Source organism: Lampetra planeri, chromosome 23, assembly GCF_965212315.1.
Source record: "Lampetra planeri chromosome 23, kcLamPlan1.2.h2, whole genome shotgun sequence".
Classification (NCBI taxonomy): Eukaryota; Metazoa; Chordata; class Hyperoartia; order Petromyzontiformes; family Petromyzontidae; genus Lampetra; species Lampetra planeri.
In genome coordinates this window covers 6,942,374-6,958,394 of record NC_136129.1, presented here as the reverse complement: position 1 = coordinate 6,958,394, position 16,021 = coordinate 6,942,374, and the positions used below count along the sequence as shown (strand labels likewise).

Sequence of the window (16,021 nt, the reverse complement as noted above, 5' to 3'; positions counted from 1 at the left end):
CTATTTTCAATGAAGTCGGTTTTAATTGGCTTGACGCATCATTGTATGCACTTCCTTCCAAAGTTGTCGCTTTTACGCAAAGTAAATTGGTTGTCGACGTCAACTGCGCACAAATGTACCCTGGGTTCATCACAGCCAGCCTCAATGCAGTCCCGGTGCCACCGAGTGGTGGGTGCCCCAGCCGAAGCACCAGACAGCACAAGAACAACAAGCTGCAGGCTGCAAAGATGACCAGCCAGATGTGCCAGTGTGTACAGCTTAGTTTCAACATTACACATTGCAGTGAAAAAGACTGCGCGCCTCTGGAACTTTGCTGCACTGGCTCGGCACAACCCTTGCGTGGCTGTGGAACGAACATTGGATGATACCGCATGCAGTCGCAATTGAGTTTGGCCATAACGTGTGCGTTCCGTGCATGTCGGGGCAGCCTGTTCCTTGCGGTCAGCTTGCACGAAATGTATTGAAACAGCTGGCATTTGGCAAGGTGCCCCATCCCCCCCCACAGAAACATGCTTCGAAGTGGTACGGAGTCATGGCCACAGCCCGTGTAAAATGAAATCGCAGGCTGGATGCATCACCACTGCATTAACTCAAAAATTGTCACGATGATGTACATGTCTTTTCAACTCCATTATATACCATTACATCTATTTAACTTTTTTCACACCGTACATATCCAACCGTGCTCATCGGAGGTGCAGGGGGAAGGACAAACTAAAACACAAAGCAGTTCTAAATAAAGTTTTAAATCTAGAATTTAAAGTGCGTCAACTCCAGTGACTTCCTAAGAGTGGAAGAGCGCTCAAGACGGCTGCATAAATGGATCTGAAAGCACATTATGCAGTGACTTTGTTTGATGGTTAGCCAAAAGCTGTTGGACAACTTGGGTTCATGTCAGAGTTTGCACTCCTTTGACGAGATCTGTAAAGTATTGTTTGTTTCTGGAAAGCGCTGTGCTGTTGTTTTTATCAACAGGCTGGGTGCGATTAAGACATTTGATTGTGTATTTTCCATTCGTTCCACGAAAACGGAGCAATCGGCCAAGCTCAAAAAACTTTCAATATACTAGTCATTCATTGTCTTGCGGCATATACTAGTTTGATGTGCTTTAGTCAAAGTGGCGTACGAATACTGGCAAATGTGAAAAAATATATCGGCAAAGAATAATTTAAGTTACATTTATTGGTCAATGGTGGAATTTAAACATCATATTGATAACAATACTGCACTAAAACAGCATTTCACAAAGCAACCTACAAACGCATGAGGGAGCAAGGGGTGGAGTTTGCAGCTTTTACACACACACAGCCTATCACAGCAACAAGCGTCACAGACCAAAACTCCGCTAATGACACTATGCGTCACCCACTTAACACTCAAACCTACGGGAGCACGGAACAACGTAGGGAGCAGACATATGCACAGAAGAGGCAATTGCACCAATCGATTAATTCAAAGGAGGGGTTGCTGGGTGGGTGCGAGGGAGGTTTGGTGATGCATTGTGGGATGCTTGTGTAAGTTTACGACAACGTGCATTGTTTTATAACCACCAAGAAGAGAAAAGTGGTTGTCAGATGCAGCCCTCTCCTGCTCAGGGCTTTAGGTGTAAATGCTGAAAATGCATTGCCTACTAAGATATATCTTGCTCCTCGGATTTAATAGATTTTATTTATGACATTTTGAAAGTCGCTGAGCACATTGAATTAATTGATTGGCAAGATAGGTAACATTGATGGCTTAAGTTATTCTGTACTTCACTTAACACCCGTCAGTGGTGGCATAAAGGGGATAAACATGAACGGTGCGCAAACGAGATGTGGGGCGAATTGGCCAAACACACAAAAAACGGCAGCAAAATCATAGCGATCCTTTTTTCGTTATATATTCGTTTCTTTTTTTGTACAGAATCTTAACATGTTACCACAATCAATTTAAATATTACTTTCATTTTTCTTTTACAACCTTAAAAGTACATGAAGAAATAAGCAACATAACGGTCATTATTTCCACGTAATTACAAAACAACCCACCGAAAGTGTTGCACAAAGTTTACGGTAAATCGGGTGAAGATTTCTTAAAATCATTCCAACGCGCAGCACCGTTCCAAGACCTCACCAAAGCTGGACGACGCTCACATCTTGGAACAGAACAAATGTCCATGAAAACGGACCAACCTCACACACGGATCACGTGTTTCAGAAGTGGCGAAGAGCATACTGATGTTACCTCAAAGTCGTGATCCTATAAATCGCCGCAATTTAGATGTATCGCTATGGGTGGAATCTCTGTACAACACGTGTATATAGTAACATGGCGGGCAGCTTCAGCGGCAGGGCTTGGGGGTTTAACGGGACGCACCGAGCGGTACCGTGGGGACAAAGGGGGTGGTTTGTCAATACGTGACCTTTAAAAATAAAAAAAAAAGACAACGAAGCCGTTTCTCGCTGCACACCTCGAGAGCTGCGCCGGGAGACATGCAAAATGAAGCACCGCCCCCTTTAATGTGTAATTATCTTTAACGACACAAGCACACAGCCTCTCCCCGCTCCTTCCGCACCATCTCCCCTTCCTTTACTTCACCCCCCCCACCCCCCCCGGTGCCAATACGTTCCCGTTAACCGAATCCCACCCCCCCGCAAGGGGTGCAGCGTTGCGCGCTCGGGCGAGCTGCGTTTTTACTTTGTGGAAAGGATGAGGGCCACGATGAGACCGTAGAGACCCAGCACTTCGGCAAAAATGAGGATGAGGATCATGCCGACAAAGAGTCGTGGCTGCTGGGCCGTGCCACGCACACCCGCGTCGCCAACGATGCCGATGGCGAAGCCGGCCGCCAGCCCGCTCAGCCCCACGCTCAACCCCGCACCCAGGTGCATGAAGCTCCTGCAGAGTGGCACACCAGGGGTGAGTGAGGAGGAACACAGGTAACATAGGTAAGCAGTGATACTCAGGGCACAGGGTCAAGCACATGGGAGACACGTTACCACTCAATAGTTATACCCCGCCACCCATCGGAGGCACCATGTGGCAGGGACCCCCCCTCCCACACCCCCTTGGAATCAATGTGGAGGTGCTCAGTGGAGTTTTACATCACGACTCCAGGATATGGCAGCAGCTTTGGGAGACCTTCAACCAGCAGTGGATTGATGAATCAATTAATATAAAATACTTATGATCACAATGCACAAAATTGCATAAGAATCAGACATTTTTAATTTGCACTGGTCCACACGACTCCACCAGCCAAGAGTGCTGCATTCACCACAATGAAAAAGGATTTGAACATTTTAATTTATGACCAAATTGTGAAAATTCGTCGAATCGAGGAATGTGAATCACTTCATCTCGAGCATAATTGCCTACCAGCGACCAGCGCAAAAATGTTTCTCTACACCCAAAGTGTTATTTTATTTGAACGTGGTGACAAGACTTGACGGTTTACCCACAGCACACCATGACAATCCATAATGAATTTGTAGGATAGGCCATTTGTTGTTTTCAAGAGCCGAAGGGATGCCTTGAAGACACTTCAGCTTGAAGTGTGGCAATCGGTACTAACAAAAACCATTGATCCTTACAATGCCAACTCAACACCCTGATTGAGGTGACCGACTGGTTGAATGAGCCACCATTTGAAGCCTTCATCCAAAATCGGGTGAATGTGATAAGATGGAGCAAGGCAAGAATCACTCTTCACCACGTACTGCACCGCCCTCTACTTTCATTTACGTCCAATGGAAATCATATTCTAGGGTGACAGAATGGCAGATCAATACACCTTTCACGGGCCACAGAATCATTGATTTTTACTACATCTACTCCACTGTAGGTGATACAATGCCCAGGTCTGCAAGGAGCCACCTCAATGTTCTAATATCCCATCTTTAAAAAAATCATTTCGAGCAGACAAGAACAATCCTTGTCAGTCTTGTGTCGGTTGGCTTACGAATTTTTCTGGAGCTCAATGCAATGGATAAATTTAGCTTCGATCCATCTGGAGTTTCAATCATTTTAGACATGCCAAACCACAACTATAAACAGATGACATGACAAATCTATCACTTCCATGCAATCAAATTATGAGATTGGCCAAAATGCCCTTCATTTCTGTTTATGCACTGGAGAGGAAAACCAATCAGCAGGCTGCCAATGAGAAAGATTCATGATTTAATCTATACAAACACTTTTGAACGCCGTACGATCGTCTTTTGTATTTAGTAAAGGTCTGGCAAACACTTCCAGTGCACATCGCATGTCAATAGTAAGTCAACCTTCACTCTGGGGGCAGGTCGTTTTTCTCCTCTGTCGTCCCATCCGTTTAACTACTTCCCTCCAGCCACCTGCGTCCTCGACTCCCTGTCCAAGATTAGGCTCAAGACTTTCACTCTTCTCCTCTGCCCTGTGACTGCTGCCGCTTTTTCAAAATATTAATTTCCGCTCCCCATATTTTCTCCCCTTGATTTTGTAAAGGACCGTGAGAACGCGGTTGTATTTTGACGCTCGACAATTCAACGTCGCACTGGACAACTTTGAATTGTACGACGCATCGGGATCCTTGGATTAAATTTCGCCTTACAAATGTAAATCATTATTGCAAGATCAAAACTAGTTGCGTAATGCCCGGCACCATCGTGTGCTCCTGTTCTGTGATGTTTTTTTATATTATTAATACCGAATACATCAAATGCCCCATTTCATGTTCTATAAAACAAATACAAATTAAGAGCATTTACATACATTTCCCGAGAACCGAATGTTATACAGACCGACAAAAATATATTTAAATATTGTGGTCCTGTATCATCCTGTGCAAATGTGTTTGTAAAGCAAAGTTTCCCCATTTGTGATGCCATTCTTTTTAGAAGAAATGAAAGTGGAACTGATCAATGTCAAGCAGAAACTATAACTTCCAGCACCGTCCAGGATCTGTAAAGCATAATGCAATGAATGTAGTGGACAGTGGAATTTGTCCAAACACCCTCTGCCTCCCACAAGAGAGTTCCATTTACACCCGTTTCTTCCCGCACACAAACACCTCAAAGGACCTGGGGCGGCCTATTGGGGAATGGGAAAAAATTCAGTTTGAGGATTGGGTTTACAATTGCATGTAATATAAAGCCTACAATGGAAATGTGTGCACTCTATTTGAGGCGCTATGGGTCAACCCTATTACCTGCGTTTATAAGAGCAAGCAGTTGTGCGTATATTACAAATAATAAGACTGCCACCACTTATGGTCTGTTAAAGGCTTATGTAACAGCAATAAACAGCACTGACAAAAATATGTTATGCCAAATGAACCTGGGCCACAGATAATATGCAGAAGGGAAATGGGTACAAGGTTGAGAGGAATTTCACAGTTTTAGCGTTAAAACTATGAAATGCCGAGTGGTATAATGGTTGGCACAATGTAGTTGCTATGATGCAGCTCACCGATTCCATCTGATCTTTCGGTACAGCAGTTGAAGCAATAAGCCAGCTAGCCAAATCGCTCTGCCTCTGTCCACCAAGCAGTATAAATGGGTACACTCCACTTAAGTCGATTGGCAGGTCACTTGTGATGGGGCAAGGTGTGGGTGGGTACTCTCAACTGTTCCAACATGCCTGGTGGAAGAGTAGGCAAAATACCCTTGAGTCGAGGTCCTTCCACGAGCAGTTGCACGAGGAAGCGATTACAGGGCTCCCACCTTTCATTACCTTTAACCATTAGCAATGGAACATCAATATTATGAGGCCCACACTGGACCATCGCGATCAGTAACTTTTCACGCACCGTGGCAATTCAGTCACGACTACCCACCCCCCTCCCCCCAAGGCACAGGGTGCCCTGCGCACGCAACGCAACGCTCACTTGAAGAGGGTGATGTTTTCGGTGAGGCCGTTGGCAATGAGCACGGCCACCACGAGCCCGTAGATGGCGATGATACCCGCCATGACGACAGGGATGATGGACTTCATAATGAGCTCCGGCCGCATCACCGACATGGCGGCGATGCCCGTGCCGCTCTTGGCCGTGCCGTACGCAGCGCCCAGCGCTGCAGGAACACGCGATTCGCGCCATCAGTCACGACATGGTTGGGGGGCAGGGGGGGAACCGACTGACAGAGGCAAAAGCAACCGAATGTAGATAATCGAGAACAAAAAGGATGAAAAACCATGCATTCTGTAACTGTCCAAAATGTGGTTTGACAATCTCCCATAAAACCCCCTCCCCCCCCAGCAGGGTGAATGGGCACACTATGGTTAGTCGATCAGCAGGTGACGTATGGTTTAACAAAATGTGGGTACTCCAAACGCTTCCAAGACGTCTGGCCCTTTTGAAGGAGAAGTCCACCGATCTTCTATCCCGCACTTCATGCAGTCAATCGTCGTTTGTAGTTAAGCGAGACTACAATCAACATCTAGTGTAGTAATCACAAGGACTGCAGCAAAACCATTTCAAGTGAAGTAGGGGAAATCCATAAAAATGTTGAGAAATCCATGTCACACGATCCATCAGTCAACTCTACAAAATAGCCGCGTTGCAAGGGTTCACTTTGAACACTCAACTCAACAAAACGGTGGGTCTGAAAGTGATCAACAATCCGAGGTCTTACGTTCTGTTGGGAGCATTCTTAACAGCTACCCCCCCCGAACCCAACAAGATAAGGAATGAATTGGCCCGCCTGCATCATGTGCAAAATCAGCAGACCGGGGAATGCAGCCGCCCTGCTGGTGCTGCACACACCCGTCTTTGACTCCATCGAACATTGAACCGTCTGCGTGGGTGTGCGTGCAGATGACATCGCCACGCGGCTGTTGGATATGCCTGCCTGCACAAGTCGCACGGCCGCAGGGTGCAAAATTGGCACCACGATGCAGAATTTAACAATGCGACGGAAGACGAAAGGAGGCGCAGGATTAAGCGTCATCCTCAATCCAGTGCGGCAAAAACAACAGTGCCGCTCCCCAAGTGTTTGACTCTACAACGAGGAGCCCGGGGTAATTAAGCACACACAGAGCGGTGCTCCCCGCTAGATTTACCAGGGTGCTTAATAGCGCTGTGCTGCCTTTTTTTGCAAGGATCACGTTTTATGGCCGATGCTCATATCATACAGCAAATCAAAATAAAACAATCACGCGTGGCCTTGGACGAGTTTGGCTCCCGAACGACACACTATTGAAAATCTACCCAAGGCTGTTATCTACGCTTCTTGGAAGGATTTTATGAAGAAACATACGAGATTGTGCGCTTTTTAAAAACACAGCATTGTTTCTAAGAGCTTTGAAACGACCGAATATTGGATTTCTCCAGGATAAATATAGATTCTGATATGATATGGGTTATTTTAGACCGTCAAGTGGCATAGTTGGATATAAAGCTCATTATCCAGGCCAATTCTTATGAAAGAGATGCTACATTTCAAATGGGTGAGGTTCCACGAGTCGATGGGCTGATGCTGCACAGCACTGGAAAGGAAAGCACAGCACGAACTCGAGCTGAAAGATTCATGAAACAGGTAATGTAGGACAAATAAATGTTCTATTCTTGCACAGTGGACATCGAGGCTCCATATCCAAGCAATGCAATAACGTCAAGCTCCAGGCAAGCAAACCTGGAATTTAGCTACCGTGCTTATGTTGCGGTATGTTGCACGCCAATGGAACAATCATTTATTAACCTTTTTTCCCCAGGCATTATGTAATGCGCAGTGGAAATTAACCATGGTAATTCCTTGCCAAAATGTCACTAATTACGAGTATTGTTTTAACATAATATTGCATGCCTTGCGCGGGTAATTGACATTTATGCAGTGCGGTGACATTTAATTGTCCAAGAGACTTTCGGTTTTTTATTAAAGAGTTAACGCTGTAAAGCAATTTTTAAATAAACATTTAAATTTCGTAATTTATACCGAAAGTGAAAACATTAGCCAAAAGGTAAACATTGCCAGATTTATAAAAAGCAAGACAACATGTAATTGGCGTGTATGTAGCGAGGGGTCTGGCCTGCAAGCAATACAATCAGCTGTCGGCAACTGGGCCCAGCAGTGCTGGGAACATATCTCCTGTACAAGTACACCGTTCGCCTGCCAAGAAAATCATTATTTAGAAACACGTAGAAAAAACACACACTGCCAAGTGAATTACTAATGTAACCGTGGTCCGGCGGCATTGCCTGTAACTTATGGTGCGTCGTAACTCATAACTGCCGAAGAATGGTGCCTCGGCACCAGTAAAGCGTGCAGCGATCAGTCGGACACGCACGCCATTTGCCCGATAACCGAAATGAGCTCCCCTTAACGTAGTCCGCAGAACGCACTGCCAATTAATCACTAACACAATGCAAAAAGTATCACACACTGGTTAGGTGCTAATTAAGACTTCTACGGCAAAAAAACCCAAGGTGGGTGCAGGTGTGATAAATTGGTGCAAGCAGCCGCAAAGCATGTGTGACCCAAGCTGCCAAATACATTTCACAAAACTGGCCTGGTGGGTGTAAGCTGGCAACCGTCCTTGGACTGGTGAAAAGCTTAATATAGCTTGGGTTTGTGTTACCTTCAGCGTTGCGGTCGACAATACTGCGTCAAATGTGTAAGCAACCTTTGCCTCGACGCAGACCAATGTTACATGTTCTCATGTTGTTCATTTTTTAACTAAGAAAAAGGTCTACAAGACGACTTCATTGCCAGCCTATTACACCCAGGGAAGTCAAATGTCATACAAAAGACTGCAGGGACTAATGCCACACCCAGCAATGGATTCCAGGGATTCTTATCTGCTCTACCTCAAAAAAAGTCTCAAATGCTGCACACGAACAATGTGACGGTCAATGTATGGACAGGACCATTTGGCTTTCCCCAACAAGATCTAGTATGAATAAAGCCTCTAACCAAATCAAACCCTGTCATAAGTGAATATCTGCCTGAACTGCTGCTACAGGGGATACATTGAGCTTACATCGACTAGATGAAATAAAGGGCACATCACGTTATGTACATTCAAGCAGCAAGAGAATTAAGTGGAATCTCAAGACAAGCGTTTCACTACATTGGCATTCCAGGTTGCGAGTGGCAAGAGCTCATTCATCAAATCGGAAGGCGAATAAAAAACAAAATGTTGCCGTAAAGAAATTCAGCTGCCCCATTTAACCAGTCTACTGTGGCAGGTTTTTTTCGTGTCCCTTGACTTCTAGATGCATAGCTTCCATTTATAATTACTAACCGTGTAAAAATACCACTAGTTATCTTCAATGCAACCATCTTAACTTTTGAATTGGGATAACTAGGCATGTAATTATTACCCTTATAAAGTGACGATTTCTGCAATTGTTGATCATATTCAAAAAATAGCTGGTCGACTTCAGTGGGAGGAGCCTTCCATTGTCACTCATTCGCATGCAGGACGACTCGCAGTGACAAAGGCGGTCGCGTGATTTCATACACTGTTAAGGCACCATTGATTCACTCGTATGGAAGCACTCATTTGTCAAGAGACACATCGAGCATTTCATCAGGAGGAAACGCTACAAGCCTCCAGTGCATTTTTATTTTCTCTGCAAAACGTACTTGGCCAAAAGCGTGTTTAAAATTCCAGTAATAGGTGACCCAGCTGAATGGACTTTGAAAACGTACAATGGACATGACAGTATAAGCAATAACGGCCATGAGACGTGACACGCAGGATGATATAAACTTTGTGCCTCTCAGTGGATTACAAATGTAAAGCCAATTTTTAAAAATGAATAAGTCCCACCATTTCAAATTCCCTTTGCACAGCCGACGAAACTAAAACGGAATTTAATTTCGTTAAAACTATTTAAAAACCATGAAATTTCAAATTGAAATCGCTAAAGCATCAATTACTTTCATCTCGATTTACAATTAGAAAATAATTAAAGGATGAGTTACATCGGCATTGATTGTGCGTTCTCTGTATTTCGGGTCACTGGTGAATAAGTCTTGAGAGTCACCGCTGCACGTGAAGTTGGGAATCGGGAAATGGCACAGAGCACTTCCGTTGGTGCAGACTATTCACTCCCACCAGGCATCAACAGTGTCCCTTACACAAGCCATCCTCTCCTTGGTTTGATCTTCTCAAGTGAAATTAAAATGCAACGCAGAGCATAAACGCCCACGGAACGTCACCGGCCATGAAACCCCGCTTGCAAATTATCCACTGTGGTATCGATTAAATGCCCTTTGAGCAGGAAACTGGAAAAATCCAGACTGTATCGTCACTAGCCACGGCAGATCGCTCGGCAAGGACGCGGGGAAAGCACCAGCAACAACGAGAACAAACCTGAACACCATCTTCGCCGAGCCGGGCTGCAGTGAGCTATATCTGGCTCGAGCTAGTCATGTGTCCGTGTCAACACCCTGTGCACATTAACCCCTATTAAAAAACAAACAAAAAACCAGTCAAGATTCCTGCAACTATGGAAGGTGCATGCAATTGTTGGTTGTGACAATACACGAGGGGGGGGAAGAGCACTTGTTAATAGTACGGGGCACAATGGCGAGGAGGCTTCTTGATGGGATGAAGGCCACACTGCGTGGGAATGTGCGCATTCCCTTTACAAGCGGATGAAAACAATTCTCCCACAATACACAAGAAGCCCCGAGCATTTTAACATTAAAAATGAAAATAATTAAGTAAATAACCACGGGGGGGGGGGGGCTCACTATAAAGTAAAGGAGTGAATAAACAAGGATCATCAATTCCGTGGTCTGGATGGAGATCTACAATGCAAAAAGACAACGGATGACCTAGCGGAGTTTGCAGCAATGGAGAGCCCATTGAATGTTTTGTTCGCTCCCCTATTGAATAAAGGACACGAACGTTGAAGAGCATAATGGTTCTGCTTTGCAGTTTCGGTCATCTGTGCGGGGGAGAAAGCGGCAACAACAATCAAGATGGCCGAGAGGCTGCGTGGCTCTGGGCTTGCCAAGAGATCAGCACTGTCCACTTCTTAAATCTGATGACAAGGACACTTTTATTGACCAACACAGCAGCCGGTTAAAAACGCTTTGGCAAGCGAGGCAATATTCTACATTGCGGTGGGCGTCGTACGTTTAATTTTACCCAAAGCCTAGATGCACCATTAACGTTACACATCAGGGAAGTTGGGTCCATTTTGTGCACTGTCCAAGGAGGTCGGGGGTTTTATGGCTGTAAAAATGTAAAACTCGAGTCACTCCCACAAGACACTGCACGAGGCGCAAGTTATTCACGTGGGAGACTTAAGACTTACAATCTTGGTATTTTGGACAAGCTGTGCAAATCGAGAATCTAACTTAAGGCAACAATTAACAAAAATCAGCCCATGGGCCAATCTTACGTTCAACAACAGATACGCATTTTAAACACTCAAATCAATTTAAGAAAAATTGGTTTCACACGTAAACATCCACCTCTCTGCGCACACGGGGTATAAATGAAATGGTAAACAGCATCCTTGGATGCCAACACCGCATCAATATTCATAATCCAAACGCATCCTTTCCAGCGCAACGGTTATGAGATTAGTGACGGCAAGTGGACACTCCTTTTTTTTTACAACAGCGCCGTGACCAGTAGTCACGAGATGGCTTTTTTTAAAAAGTCTCAGACTTTAGAGCTGGGGATTTTTTTTTTACCTGAAGCAGGAGAATCACGCCCACGCTCGGTCACCTGATCCTGACTACGTGGCACCAATGTCGCATACAAACGGAAAACAAACTCTCGTGCAGGCCTGCCGCTCCAATTTTATTTTAAATATTTATTATGTTGGACGAACGCATTGAAAGATGCATCCGTCTCATTTTCTTTACTGCCCAGGCCCACTGCAGTCTCTCCCCTCACTTACAAATTATGCACTGCGGGTAATTTATGATTACATTAAAAAAATAGGGGGGGGGTGCCTGGCCCATGTTGCTGCCAAAGATAGCATACATGTCCCTTCGGCAATAAAATCCCATTTATTAACATGTAAAAAGAGTATTTAGATCATATATATTTTCAAGCCATGGAAGATAGTTTTCAATGTTTTTTTGAAAATAGAACAATTTCATAGAGTTCCACTTGAATGGTTTAGTCAAAATTAGCTACACTGGGCAATTGACGGAGATGGGATTCACAACGCTGTACCTTTCCTTGTGTTGAGGCATGGCCTATCCAGCATAACCGACATCGAAATGTCACCAGATCCAGGTCATTGAGGTCATCACACCTCACCAGTAATTTCTGCTGGCATGGCCAATGGCTATTTTCACACGGAGCATAAACATAGCACAATCGACTTGACTGACCCTTTAACATAAATCTAGGTTACTGTATCACGTTCGCAAAAATCTTATACATTTCAAGCTTTAAACTCACCTTAAAGGAGGAAGTTTATGTTTTAAAATAATTCGGCCACAACACAAGCTACTTATTTTCAGTCTATGGTCATCCCAGGATCGGGTCAGTTCTCGGCAACAATGGCAGGCATGGTTTGGCTTTCTGGGATAGACATCCAGTGAGATGATCACTACCACACCTACCCCAGAGATGAATGTATATACAATCAATACAAATTTAAGAGAATGCGTTGGCAGTGAACAAGCGCTCGCCATGTTTGTCACGACACTCCTTTGCGAAGATGTTGGCTGTGTAAATCTTTGGGTCAGTACGGACTGGTGTATACTGGGAGCACATCACGGTAAAATGGCTTTTTTTGCTGCCCCATCCCTTGGCCCTCCCTGCCTTCGCAGTGTCACGTGATGACTTGGCGTGCCATGGTGGTTACCCATCCAAGCACCAACGAAGCTCAACCCGGTTAAGCTTCCGTTTCGAGTTGGTCACATGTCGAACCACCACTTACTTGTCTTGTAATGCACCAACACAAGCGGGCTGGGGGGGAGGAGGGCAATGACCCTCATTCAAACGGTAAGACAGAAACGCATTCTTATTATGTCCACCTTGCCTACGTGACTTTGCCAAAAAACCCAAAGAGTATGGATCCTTGCAGTCACGAAAGCTTCAAATCTAGAATACAACAATATATTTAGCGAAAAAAACCGTGGCTAGTTTTTATCTTTTAACCTGGCTCTAAACCAGTCATGATAGGGGGTGGTGAATGATTACTCTGTCACATGGGGCCCTGGCAGTCAGCTGACTGCATCTTCCGCCCCGCGTCTCGCCTCGCCTTTTGTCTGCCAGGCAGCAGAGGTGGGGAGGAGGAGGGGGGAGGGAATTCATCTTGTCCTTCTTTACACAGCAGCCACCACCACTCGAATACTCACAACCCCGGGGTACCTTCTGATCGGGGCTCACACCACATGAGGGGGGGGGTATCCCAGTAGTCGATGTCACAGCTCTCAACCATATGATCGTCACGTCATTGTCAATCCGCTGATGGATTATGGCCTTCCCCCCTGGTGAAACGCAATGGTTATTATATTCCACGTACGTGCTATTTTTTTTTGCGCGAAATTTTTTTGCTACAGTTTTTTGTTATCAACGCAGATCATCATTTCGTCCAAATGGGGGGGGGGGGGGGCGGCTCAGCTAGATATTAATGAAGGCTAAGAGGATGGTGGTTGGTTGGTGTTGGTGCCTGTCTGTACATTATGTCTTCCACACACGCACACATTGCTCCTGGGCTCCTACCATCATCATCACCACGACACGCGTTACGCCCAGCGCCACACAAGGCTCTCTCTCTCGCAGTCAATGGCGCCAGATGTTTCACGAACAAATCGCACACCGCAGCAAACCTCCGGCATTGATGATTCTCGCCCGGCCAAAACCACAGGTTTGATCATTATCCACCATCAGCCACACCACTCATCGTCACCGTGACTGTACACATTTTTATCCCTCTTTAGCCCGCATTCGTGCCGCGACGCACCCCAATTGTCCAACGCCTTCAATTTACATTAAAAACGGCGACCAGCCCACAACGAGATTTGTCCAAATTGTCTTAATCACGGGCGTTTCGTTAATTAAATATTACAATTAACGCGGGTTGGAAGGAGGGGGGGGGTATCTCCCATCGGCCAGTGCTACTACCTCTTCCTCCTCCTCCTCACCACCATCACATTCAGACGTTCGCAAGGTCAGCTCCGCGTGAGCCTCAATTACAAACACCAACATCGCACGCGACTTCAACACAAAAAAAATCCACCCTCCCCGACGTTTAATTTGAAACGCCGATGTCGGTGGAGGCTTGTGTCGACTGCACACACCCCCCACACCCACCACCCCCTCTCTCCCCATCGTATTTAACACCGTGGACTCGAGGCGACACGTTTTAAAATTGCCAAGACGTCTTTAAATCGGTCACGGAGAGAGCGAGCGGAGAGAGAAGCCCTCCCCCTCCACACCGTCAGAGAGAGAAGAGAGAAGATGGCGCCCCCCCCGGCTGCCGCATCCGCCACAAGGTGACGAGGGGAGGATGATGGTGGTGGTGGTGGTGAGGGGGGGGAACCGCGGGGAGGACGGCTTCGAAATCTCCACCGCAGACACGCGCCACTACCACCACCACTACCAGCGCATGCCATTGGCTGCACGAGCAAAACCCCCACCACCACCACCTTCCCCAGCGTGATCGCCGGGTTAACAACGACGACGACGACGCCGCATCAACGTTAGCGAATGTAAAATGACCGATCTCCCCTCCCTCCTCCCCGGCTCTCCTCTCGCTCTCTCCTCTCACCGCTGAACACCATGGCGGCGGAGGCGCCCATGACGCCGAAGAACGGCGAGTATTCTGGCGAGGACGACATCTTGCTTGTCCTTGTTGTTTCTGCGTCGAGGTTGACGGTTTGGCGTGTGGTACGTGGCGTGTGTGAGCGAGTGAGTGAGAGCTTTAATAGTCGAGCCGCCCCGCGAGTCTCGCTTTAGTCCAACTTGAGGTGAGTGCTGATTGTGGGGGGGGCAGCTCTGGAAGTGAGAGGGGCGTCACGAAGCGCTCGCTCTTATATATGTGGAGCGGCGGTCATGTGACAAGTGACGTCACGGACCGTACCATTCTCGTCCCCCCCCCCCGCCCGCCCGCCTTCCAACAGCCAATCAAAACTCTCCCCCCCCCCCAACATCGCAGAGTTGGACTTTTCCTTCTTTCATGCGGCTTGGGCCAATGTCAATGCAGAGAGCTCCGACTGCAATTTCACATTCAGGTGGTCAGACCGAGCGAGGCAGGCGGGCGACCTCGGCAGGGAGTAGCCGCGGAGTGGCCTGTCACCGGCTGTGATATCTCTCTGTCTCTCTCTCGTTCGCATTTGGGATTTTTGCACACAGCGTTGGTGTACGGTGTTTTTTCTGCAATATTGTGCTGTCTTTTCTTGGATTTTCTGTTTGCACAAAGTCACACATTCACTTTAAGATGTTTTTTTGTTCATGTTTTTTGTTTATTGCGGTTGCAATATTCACTTTAAGATGTTTTCTTGTTCATGTTTTTTGTTTGTTGCGGTTGCACCCGATTCAAGAGCCGAATGGCTCACAGGGCTATACCTAATAAATGAATTTGAATTTGTGGATCGCGCTCTCATTACGTTGTGCGGTCGGTCTGTTCTGGGTGACCGCAGTTTGCATTTTTCTTCCGTCCATTTGTGCATCAGATATCAGCACCTGCTGCTGCTGCCGTGGGCGGGTGCGGTTTGAGGGTGGCCCCAGGTTCCGGATCAAGGCACCGAGGGCTTTAGGGGCTGCAAGCCCAGGGGCCTCCGTCAGCTGGAGGGCCTCCAGAGATTTCAGTGAAAAGTTATTTCACTTGTGAATGCTGAATTTTTGTTGTTAGCCTTGTAAAAAATGTTTTACTTTGTTTTCCTTTTGAAAATATTACTGGGGGCCTCACAATACCTGTGGCCCTGGGTGGCCCATGAGCTTCGTGGAAGATCTTGCGCGTTGGATCAAACCCAAAGAGGTGGTTACGGTTGGTGAAGCGGTAATCTGCAAACCGGTAACCGATTTCACAAGTCAAACTGGTAACCGTTTTAAGCATCTATTTCAATAACCGTTTTCAGAATCAATTACCGGGGTTCCGAAATGGGTTCAGCATCGTAATCAATGGACGCGTACA

General features: G+C 46.4%; 1 protein-coding gene across 1 annotated transcript; it reads right to left on the bottom strand.

The window, feature by feature from the left end:
• Positions 1–1,164: 1,164 nt before the first annotated feature.
• Positions 1,165–14,897, bottom strand: ATP6V0C (ATPase H+ transporting V0 subunit c). Its single transcript, XM_078605010.1, has 3 exons — positions 14,657–14,897; positions 5,849–6,032; positions 1,165–2,880 (listed from the first exon to the last, which is right to left on the bottom strand). The coding sequence occupies exons 1-3, from the start codon at positions 14,724–14,726 to the stop codon at positions 2,676–2,678; spliced, it is 459 nt and encodes a 152-aa protein (XP_078461136.1). The 5' UTR covers positions 14,727–14,897; the 3' UTR covers positions 1,165–2,675.
• Between the last annotated feature and the right edge of the window lie 1,124 nt (positions 14,898–16,021).

Coding starts and splice junctions, on each gene's coding strand:
- ATP6V0C (XM_078605010.1), bottom strand. CDS start 14,726: ATGTCGTCCTCGCCAGAATACTCGCCGTTCTTCGGCGTCATGGGCGCC. Junction 6,033..14,656: donor CGCCGCCATGGTGTTCAGCG/GTGAGAGGAGAG, acceptor GTGTTCCTGCAG/CGCTGGGCGCTGCGTACGGC. Junction 2,881..5,848: donor GAAAACATCACCCTCTTCAA/GTGAGCGTTGCG, acceptor GCCACTCTGCAG/GAGCTTCATGCACCTGGGTG.